The 11,186-nt window shown below is 36.5% G+C and overlaps 1 protein-coding gene across 1 annotated transcript in view; it reads left to right on the plus strand.

Annotated features, from left to right (window-relative positions):
* The window catches only part of LOC120542813 (nitric oxide synthase interacting protein), a 31,225-nt gene that overhangs the window by 18,731 nt on the left and 1,308 nt on the right, over positions 1 to 11,186 (plus strand). The window contains exons 4-8 of the mRNA XM_039775488.1: positions 263 to 344; positions 420 to 552; positions 3,109 to 3,233; positions 3,455 to 3,642; positions 11,064 to 11,172. Coding sequence (XP_039631422.1) covers positions 263 to 344; positions 420 to 552; positions 3,109 to 3,233; positions 3,455 to 3,642; positions 11,064 to 11,172 — 637 coding nt within the window. The remainder of the gene's footprint in view (positions 1 to 262; positions 345 to 419; positions 553 to 3,108; positions 3,234 to 3,454; positions 3,643 to 11,063; positions 11,173 to 11,186) is intronic.

Here is an 11,186-nt window from a genome sequence, read left to right on the forward strand (position 1 = left end):
TAAAATTAAACTGTTGTAAAATATTTTGATAAATGTTTAGACAATAATACTTAGACATGCAGACATTTATCATGAGTGTACGTAACTTTGATATCATTTTTGTTATTAAAAGGAAAACTGTTATCTCCCTCCCTATTTGATTCTGTAGAACTTTAAGAAATAATACTGCCTCTGATACTAGACCTGCAGGTTTGCTCAGTGTGCATACTTTATAAGGGGATCCTTTTTTTCCTTTTCATCACATGCCTTTGTTTTCCTGCAGTCCAGATGGCTTTCTTTTTGAAAGGGAAGCAATCCTGGAATATATTCTTCATCAGAAACTTGAAATATCAAGAAAGATGAAGGTATGCCATTTTTCTTATGGGTTGTTTTCATTGTATTATAATAGTGTTGTTTATGTATTTCTGTGTCTTTTTTAGGCATATGAAAAACAGAAGAAGGAACAGAATGCTGAGCAGAAGGTCTTGCAGCAAGCAGCAGAAGAGTCAAAAGTTAAGAACTTCTTGAAAAAAGAGAGCAGTATTATCTCAAAACCACTGAATCCTTTTTCTGGTATGTGCATATGTGTAATTAATAACACTTCTTTATGGGCACAATGTGAAGCATGTATGCAGGACCTTGTAAAAGTTATCTGACTCTTGACCATTTCTCTCATTTTACTCACTATCAAATTCTACACTGAAAATTTCTTCTATACTATTTTTCTTTCAAAGTACTAACAATATTGATCCTATGAACCTGTGTTTTTTTTTTTAAGTGATATTGTTTTATGTTTAAAAAAATTATAAAGAAAAAAGGGAACTGTGGGGTTTAATACTTATACAAACTGTAACAGCTTTAGCAGCTTTAAGTCTTTTAGTGTAATAAGTTCTGGATATGCACACCGTTCAGAGTGATTTGGGCTTATTCTTTCCGGCATACTTTCTCCATATCATTAGCTGGATGATATATGCACACCTCAATTTTCAAAGACACTTATTGTAGTTATATATGCCAGTTTTATAGTTATCATGTACAGTACAGTTATTTGCACAACATTGTTAGCATTTTGAATGGTCATTAGCTACACACAGATTAATCTGTCAGTTGCTGTCAGTGGCACTACAGTGAATTGACACCTTGGGCAGGGTTGTTTCCTGCTTTGTGCCTGATACTGGTAGGCTCCTGTCACGAAAACCTGAATTGTACAAAATGTGTGCAGATGGAGGATGGATGTCCCAAATACTGTACCTATTTGCTTCAAAAAGAAATAGTCTATGGTGTTTGATACTGTAATTGTTGTAAAGACATACTGCTGACAGAGAGTTAGTGGCAATGTTTACTACTTTTGACCAAATAAAAAACCTTAATAATAAACAGAAGTATCAGCTGAGTGTACAATATTAGGAAAGTGTATTCCTACTTAAGACTCGCCCGTTAATTGACTGTTTTCTACTAGTAAAATACCAGTGCTGTGAGCACCCACACAGAAAATTAGAACAGATTCATTTCTTGCAGTTTCATTCCTCAAAGTTCACCTCAGGGACAAATTGTTAATAATTAGGTTTTCACAAAGGTGAAAAGCAGTATTGCAGAAGAAAATACCCTAGGGCCACAATGTTCATTGAAGACACGGATCAAAACTATTTTCTACTCCAACATCACTGCCTATAGGGAATGGATGACAAGTGTGCAAAAGATGCATATAAGGATGCTATTAGAGAGTGTTTTAAAGGCATTGCAACTTCTGTATTTTAATAGCTTTTTAAATTGATTCTTGAAAATAAAAACATGTTCAGTTTGGCAATAGTGCTGAAACACTTTTATTTGCAAATTGTGTTTCTGTTTCGTTTTTGGTTAACTTCCTGTCCTCACTGTTTTGAGCATTGAACAGCACTCGAGCAACCTCACAAACCAACATACTGTATAATGAATCACAGTATTTAGGAAATAAACATAGACGTTGCACTGTATACCACTACACTTTTAGCAACATTTAAACACTCCCTGGATGCTATATGGTTACATTTGGGCTGTTATATGAACATCTTAAGGAACAGGTTAGATGCATTTAGCATGCAAAATAGCATGTGATGAATTTAAGTCAAATTACTGAATGTAGTTTTGATAATTCTTTTCCAGAATCCATTGTTAATTTGAGCTTTGCTTTCAATTGCCTGCATATTATAGACACTGGTTGTGGTAGGTTATTCAAAAAAATTATTACATATTTTCATTGCATATGAAATCAAAGGGGTATATTTATTTCTTTTAAAGTTAACTTTTTATACTAGAAAAATATAGTAAATGCAGCTATTTATGGAAAAATCAATGGACAAAAAATATTTAAGTAATATTATAAAAAGCAGTTTTGATCCGACATTTCAAAAGTACGGAATCAAGACGTTCAGATAATGTTTCATTAGATGGTTTACTTTAAAAATAAATTAACCAGAAGGCTACATCTGCAGAGCTTAGTTTAAATAATTAGGGCTGTGGTTGTGTGCTTACAATTTTGGAGGGATCATAAGCATCAGTGCAATATACGTTTCATTAGATAAACTTTGAAAAATGGCACCCTTACCGGCAACATTTGTGAAAGCAGAAACTAAGAAAAGGGGCTCATTGGTTAGGATGGGAATTTCTTTGCATCCATGAAATGTATAGATTGACTCTTACAAAATATTGAACCCATTATTGCTGTCTTTGTCTGAACTTTTTCATCCTTGAACAATATGTTTGAAATATTTGCTTGTCTCTACTGTTCCAGCAGTTAAACTCATTACTGCCCTGTAATATGTTCAATGATTTGCACAGACTGTGTTAATTTTTATCATTTTTAGACAGTGACAATCAGATTTATTTCCAAGTATTAAACTATTTTGAAGTCTTCCAAACAATTTTGAAACTGTATTTAGTATTTGCTTTCTTTTAAATAACCATATTTTCTTGATCTCCCTCATTTATTCTTGCCAGCTTCCCTGTTTATCTTCAGTGAGCATGTCATAAATAGTATAGACCGTGCATATAATTTTCACACAAAATCTAATATCACATTGCAATTTTTTTCTTTTTTTTTTTTGTTTCAGTGGTTTTTTTTTTAAGATATTTCAATCTTCTGTTTAATAGGTGAGCAGTCAAAATCAATTTCTTCCTCTAGTGAAGCTGAACCTGAACAAAAGGACTCCAAGCTGCCCAGCTTCTGGATTCCTTCCTTAACACCTGAGGCTAAAAAGGCAGCTTTGAAGAAGCCAGTGAGTTGATCTTCTTGTTGTGTTGTCTTTTTAGCATATTGTGCTGTTGTTGTAGGTCTTGTCTGCTGCTCATTAACTGCTCCTGGCTCATCTGGATCATTCTTAAAAAAGTAACAGTCAAGACAGCAGAATGATCTACTACTGTAAAGAGTCAGTTTGTGTCAATGATTTAAATGGAATTACTTTTTTGTCCCCCCCATCTCTCTCTTTCCTGTTTTCAGGACAAAACTGTTTATTGTCCAATGTCTGGAAAGCCTATCAAAGTCTCGGATTTGATTCCTGTCAAGTTCACACTGATCAACAGCTCTCTTGACAGAGTTAGCCTTATCACCAAGCAAGAACGCTATGTGTGCGCAGTCACAAAAGATGTCCTGGGGAACTCTGTACCTTGTGCAGTCCTTCGTCCTTCGTGAGTTAAAATATTTAATTCATGTTTTGAAACTGAAGAGAAAATCTTTGTACACCACATCTGTCCTACCTTTAAATGCCTAAATCTGGTGCTGTACTTGGCCATTACCTTATATTTGTATTGTATTTATTTAGGAAGTAACTGTTTTAATTGTGTAGTAATAATAATTACTGTCTGCACATTTGTTTTGTGGATTTGCTTTCTAATGAAAGTAGTACTTTTGCAGTAAATTTCTGTTACTTTAAAAAAAATCAATTTTTATTTATATTTTATCGGTCTAAGCCACACACCCCATCATCCTTTTACAGTTTTCCATTGCCACATGTTCAAAGGAGTACAGTATTTTAGTATATTAATGCTACTGTCTGCATCTTTTTACAGACATTTAAAATCTTCAGATTTATCTAAGAAATTAAAGGCACAACTATTGCATGTAATTTCAGGCATTTTTTTTTGAAGGCCAATTCCCCTTTTGAATTAAAATATCTTGTAGCAGTCATAAGGATGCTAAGATTCACACCGCCTTATGACAGTAATTTGTTTATTTTATTACGGGTACCCCATAAACACACTCAGCCTTAATCTGACACACACACAGATAATAAGCATCTCAATGATGCAATAAATAATAAAGATAAAGTATATATTCAAGAAGTTAAAGAAGGCCAAAAAAATTATTCAACAAACGACATGTACACAAAAGCTCTCCCTGATTCCCTGCCGACGATAATTATTTACATATATGAAACTGAATAAAACAACAGACACTACTCAGTAAACAATTAACTCTAATGATAAAGTCCAAACACAGTCCAGTACAGCAGATGCCGATGACTATGGTGTGTGGAATGAAGATCCCTGTAAATAGCCCTCTGAATGAAATGTAAACTTTTGTCCTACGAAGTTCCAGATGTAGTGAAAAGATGTGGCATCATTGGAAGCACTTCTCAGACAAGCAGGCACAGAACAGCTCATACATCCAGATGGAAACTTTAATCAATGGTGGTTGTAGTTGTAATCCAACAGCGTGTGAAGTGTAGAAACAAGTACAGACAGATAATCGCGGCACTCTCTATGTGGTTTTGGCTCCTTCTTAAAAGAGACTGCTTAATTATCCTTCTTCCTTGCAACCCCTGAACCTTCTGGGTTTGCCCAGTGGTGTATCATTGCTGGGGTTGCTGGGAGTGGTAGGCAATTTAGGTGACGCTGCTACTGTCTTGTTTAATCAGTGTATTTGTTCACAATCTGCAAAGTCAGAATGTAGATAAGAAATGTAGCAAATAATTACATTTTTGTCTGATTGAGTCTGTATAATTTGTCATTTAAATTTAATGGTAACATACAAAGTGCTTGTTTGATATACATTGAGCCTTTAAATTAAATTTAAATTTGTCTCTATATATTTTGTTCTCCTGATATTTATTTTTTGGTCTTTGCCTTCTGTATGATATACATACAGGTGGGATTGTGATATACACAATAGGGCTGTGCAATGTCTTAAAAGTTGACATTGTCATTTCAAAACATTGACGATTTTTGATACCATCGCCGTCAGTAGGGATTGGAGAGATGCTTGTGGATTATGAGTAATTAGCTGCTCCAAACATGTAGTGCAGAAAGTGTCTACACTTGGTGGAGAGAATGGTGCACAGGCAGGATGCAGGAGTTAGTTTCGTTGTCTCACTGATTGCTGTAACTCACCACACATACCAGTATTTGGTATTGTTATTATGATGATTCAAAGGTGATTCGTTCCAAGTTCATTAAACATTACTACAAATCACAATTTTGTATTGGCACAAAACTCAAATTACATCTAGAATTTACTGATTACTTTTACTCATTCTAACATGCCATCCTCAATTGTTGTTATTCTACCATCTTCTAAACAAAAGAAAAGTGACTTGGTGTTATAAAAAAGAATCATACCTCACTGTTTCATCGTGGCTTGGTTTTGCTTATTCTTGTTAAATTTACAAACTACATGCCGCAAAAAGCACATAATGCAGAATATTGACTGGTATTATGAGCGTGCAGTGTATGATATGCATAAAGAAGAGCAATTTCATTGGTGTTTTTTAAAAAAAATATAAGGCACTGCTTTGTTGCACAGTATGATCAGCTTATTTCAGATTTATTATCTTGTGTACACCATGCAATTAGATTCCTATTTGCCTACAAGCAGTGCTTTAAGTAGAATCAAATTACTGGCAGTACTGAGTTTAGTAAGTGTTTTGTTCCTCATTCATTCATTATTTTCATTAATTACTTTATTTTAATAAATTCATTATTTATCACTTTTACACAATGGAGTGAGGTGTGGCTTCCTCTTTGGAAGTCAGAGAGCGTACGATCAAAGTAAAAAGTATGTGAACCCCTAGGAATTATCTATATTGATGTCGAATTCCCATATAAAACATGGTTGTATCTCCATGTCAGTCACAGTAATGAGCAAACACAGTCTCCTATAACTATAACATAAACAGATTTTCAGAGAATTTTTGACCATATTGAATAAATCATTCAAACTATGAAACTGAAGGTTGGAAAAAAATAAGTGAACCCTCAGCTAATGACTTTTTAAAAAGCTCAGTGTAGTCAGAACTTAGCACACCTGGAGCCCATTTAATGAAACGAGTTCAGAGGTGTGGCCTCGAATTATTTTGATTGATAAAAAAACACTATAAAGCAGTTGTGTCAAACTCTGGGCCTGGAGGACCGCAGTGGCTGCCGGTTTTCATTCTGACCCTTTTCCTAATCAGTGACCCTTCGTTTTAATAGCCCTGTTTTTAAGGATTCAATGTTCTAAATTGATTTTTTTCTTCATTAAATGAAAGCCAAACAGAAATGAGACATGGAACAAGACCACAGACGACGAGCTAAATTGGGGCTTCAAACTCCAACCAATTTCACTCCAATCACGTTCTTAATGAGAAGCCGATTCTTGCTGTTAATTAAACTCGTTATTTAATTCCACAGCTTGTTGCTGCTCTCATTCTGCCACAGCAGACATTTCCAAAATTGTTGATTTTCTGTTTTTCCTAAGAACACCGTCAAGATGTTTTGGTGACCTGAGAGATCAACCTTACTGAGACCTTCACCTTTTTTTATTTTCAGATATTGTGTGATGGGTGCAGGTTAGCTGGTCATGTGGCGGCTCGTTTTGTATCTCATTACTGTTTGGCTGCTAATTAAGAAAAAAGAAACAACTAAGGGGCCTGAGTCAAGTTAATTAAAACTGAACCAAAGTTAATTAGCAGTACAAACTGGTCACTAATTAAGAAGATGGTTAGAATGAAAACCTGCAGCCACTGTGCCCCTCCAGGACCGGAGTTCGCCATCCGTGCTCTAAAGTTTGAGCTTTTGACAAGAAGCATATCCAGATGAGAATCATGCCTCACACAAAAGAGCTGTCTGAAGAGCTACGATCGAGAATTGTTAATCAACATAAGGCTGGAAAGGGTTACAAAATCATCTCAAAGATTTTAGATATTGATCGATCTACTGTTAGGCAAGTTGTCTATAAATGGAGACAATTTGGTATTGTGGCTACTCTGCCTAGAAGTGGGTGCCCTGCCAAGATGACCCCAAGAGCACAATGCAAAATCAGCAATGAGGTAAAGAAGAACCCTATAGTGACAGCAAAGGACTTGAAGTCATTAGAACTGGCTAACATCTCTGTTCATGAGTCAACTATACGCAAAACATTGAACAAGAAAGGAGTCTATGGCAGGACACCAAGAAGGAAGCCACTGCTATCAATAAAGAACATTGCTGAATGCCTGAAGTTTGCGAAAGAGCACTTGGACACTCGACAACGGTACAGGGAAAATGTTTTGTGGAGTGATGAAACCAAAATTAAACTATTCGGGAGGAACAAGCAGAACTTCATTTGGCTAAAAAGGGCACTGCATATCAACATCAAAACATCATCCCTACAGTAAAGTATGGTGGAGGGAACATCATGAATTTGGGCCTGCTTTGCTGCTTCGGGGCCTTGACAGCTTGCCATCATTGAGGATAAAATGAATTCACAAGTTTATCAACAAATTCTCCAGGATAATGTGAGGGTGTCTGTCTGTCAACTTAAGCTCAGAAGAGGCTGGGTGATGCAACAGGACAGTGACCCCAAACATTGCAGCAAATCCACAGCACAATGACTTCAGAAGAACAAACTCTGCCATTTGGAGTGGCCCAGTCAGAGCCCAGATCTCAGTCCTATTGAGATGTTGTGGAATGACTTGAAGAGAGCCATACACAGAAGACAACCAAAGAATATGGAAGTGTTAAGGCAGTTCTGCAGCGAAGATTGGGCTAAAATTCCCCCGCACGATGTGCAGGTCTGATCTGCAGTTACAGGAAGCGCCTGGTTGAAGTCATTGGAGCCAAAAGAGGGTCAACCAGTTATTAAATCCCAAGGTTCACATACTTTTTCCACTACCACTGTGAACGTTGAGTGCGTTTGGAAAATAAAGACATGAAAGAGTAGAATTTTTTTTTTGTCATTGGCTTAAGCTCATTGTGTATATCGGTAACTGGGACTTAGATGAAGATCAGATCACTGTTTATGACCAATTCATGCAGTAAACCAGATAATTCCAAAGGGTTCACATACTTTTTACTTTGACTGTATATATTAGTATACAGTATAGTATGGAGGGAGGGGGGGAGATCTCCATGAAGCATTGCACACGCCACTGGTACTGGCCCCCTTCAGGCACTACACACAAAACCAAACAAGCACCACCACGCCACCACTTGTCTGGCACTCGAATCTCACTGCATAGCTTATGCAAAAATGCAGTATAAAGCCACAAGGATAGGGTCCTGTCACCCCGTGACCCTGCCAAGGATAAGTAAGGCTAAGAAATGGATGGTGAATGAGTGATACTGTAACTTTGCTGACAAGTTGCATTAGCCTGGGGATCAGTCACCCACTTTGTGAGCTGACATTCCATTGCACAATTGAGCGGCTTCAGGGAATTCTTTAAAACAGGCAAGCCAGCCAAAGCCTCAAAACAATTCCATCATTTGTGTCCACAGTGAGTGGTCAAGGACGGTGTGCTACCTACAGTAAAAGGGCAATGTAAAGAGCAAAAAATCACATGCACTGCGTGAGTCTGAAAACACCGCAGAGGCACATACCTGCACTCTTCCAATTCAAATTCAGTCTGTGTCCCCTCGGCTACAGCACACTACTGAGAAACTCAAGAATCTCTCCTGTTGTGAATATTAATGAATGACCACTTTCTTTATTAGGTGTGTGTAATTTAAAAAAAAAAAAAAAAATTAAGGCTTCTGCCTGGAGCCAATTGACTTTTTTTTAACACCATCAACAATGTGCCCAGCCAGTGGACAACATCACTGGCTCGGCCCAAATATACAAATGCAGTTTTTCATTTCTGTTTCAAAACTATAAGCACACTTAATGTGTATTTATAGCACATCTGAAAAATTAAAATGGGTTTGTTTAAATCAGCAATTTTCTAGTCAGTTTTAGATGCCCTTTCTGAAAGATTTTGGATGCTGCTGGGTATTAGCATGTTTGGCCAGACATGGAAAAGACCCACAGACAAAATCGAATGTTGTTGTAATTCCTCTCAAGGTATTGAAGATCATTACTGGGGTTGTGCTGGGGTCGTGTTGGCCTGATCTTTTAAGTATTGTATGTTTCAGCTCCACTCTCACCAAGATGAGGGCTTTAAAAGTAAGTGAGTGCTATAATAGTATTAATTGCAGTGTTATATAAGAAACGTTTAGATACTGGGCAGCATGGTGGCACTGTGATTACTGTTGCTGTTTTAATCCTGCCTCCCCGGTTTGGATCCCAACCTTATGACTGCCTTTGTTAGGTTTTCTTTCACAAATCCCCAAAGACATGCAGATTAGGGTTACTGACAATGCCAAATTGTTCCTCTTGTGTGTCTGTGCATGAGTTGGCTCTGTGATGGTTCCCTGTTTGTACTCAGTGCTGCTGGGATAGGCCATGGCCTTCCGCAACCTTAAATTGTTGTAAGCAGGTTTGAGAAAATTATATTAAGTACTGAGATAAACAGGTTAACTCCTTGGAGCCAGAAGTTACTTGCACTCATTGTTTCTGTGACAATGTACGGCTTCCCTGAGGTCTTAAATTGAAAACAGTACATTTAAAAAATTAATAAATAAAAAGAAGATTATGGTGTGAATAAATACGAATTTAGAAAATGATTTGCATAGGCTTCTCTATGAGGCAGAAACAGTGCTTATGGAATATACTGAAAACAATCAAATTCAGGTTGAGTCCCATGTTCATACAGTACGTCATACTAAGAATTCAAATAAATCACTACTGATGAAAATCAAAAAGATGGTAAGAATGAAACAGTAATGTTTCAAAAACAGCCACTGCTTAGTGTCATAATTAGTAGATAAAGGAAAAGAATATGTCTGCACAGGAATGTAAAAATCCTCTTACATAACAAATTCTGAGGTTTCTTCAGCTTTTTTTGGTTTTGTCTGAACTTGTTACATCTGTAGTGTGAGACACAAGTGAATAACAGATTTAGTCACTTTCCACCTTTGTGGTACCTCAAAAAGTTTTGTTTTGTTTTAATCTTTGGGAAAGAATTAGTGTTATATTGAACAATTCAATTGCATTGCTTTCAAATGCTTCATTGTCTGAGGTACCCATTGTTTTAGGAAAAAATGTTAATAAATGTTTTTGCTTTAGAAACTTCTGTTGATTAGACTAGTAATTGGTTAGACTAAATATGGAATCACACCAATTTTATTACAGATCGCCACACTTATTGTGTGAATTTCCCCTTGGGATTAATAAAGTATCTATCTATCTATCGATCTATCGATCGGCATTGCTGGATTGGGTTTAATGCGCTCTGCTTTGCCCCCTTATTGTTTGGAGAAGTTTGCTAATTCCCAATGTGTGCTTGATTTAAACTGGTTGGACAGACCACTGATCTCAACACAACACAAAGAGTACTAGGGTGTTATATCGTGTTAACCATTATGAATGTAGAGAAAAGCCAAGCAAAATGACACCTTTTATTGGCTAACTAAAAAGATTATAATATGCAAGCTTTTGAGGCAACTCAAGATGTTTACATCTTGCCTGAAGAAGGGGCCTGAGTTGCCTCAAAAGCTTGCATATTATAATCTTTTTAGTTAGCCAATAAAAGGTGTCATTTTGCTTGGCTTTTCTCTACATTACCTAAAGAGTAACCTGTATTGCTTTTCATGTGTCTGTGTGTATGTATGTATGTATGTATGTATGTATGTATGTATGTATGTATGTATGTATGTGTAAAATTGTTTAAGCATTTTAATGTATCATGCTGGCATCTTTCCCAGCTAAGATCTGGCAATGCAGCATTAGTAATAACTGAAAAATGCAGTACCCATCATTCTTTCTTGTACTCTTCTAGTGGTGCTGTGGTGACTTTGGAGTGTGTTGAGAAACTTATTCGCAAGGATATGGTGGATCCTATCACTGGGGATAGACTGTCAGAGAAAGATATTATCATTTTACAGAGGGTAAGTGTCAAGGG

The sequence above is a fragment of the Polypterus senegalus genome, chromosome 13 (assembly GCF_016835505.1).
Source record: "Polypterus senegalus isolate Bchr_013 chromosome 13, ASM1683550v1, whole genome shotgun sequence".
NCBI classification, from domain to species: Eukaryota; Metazoa; Chordata; class Cladistia; order Polypteriformes; family Polypteridae; genus Polypterus; species Polypterus senegalus.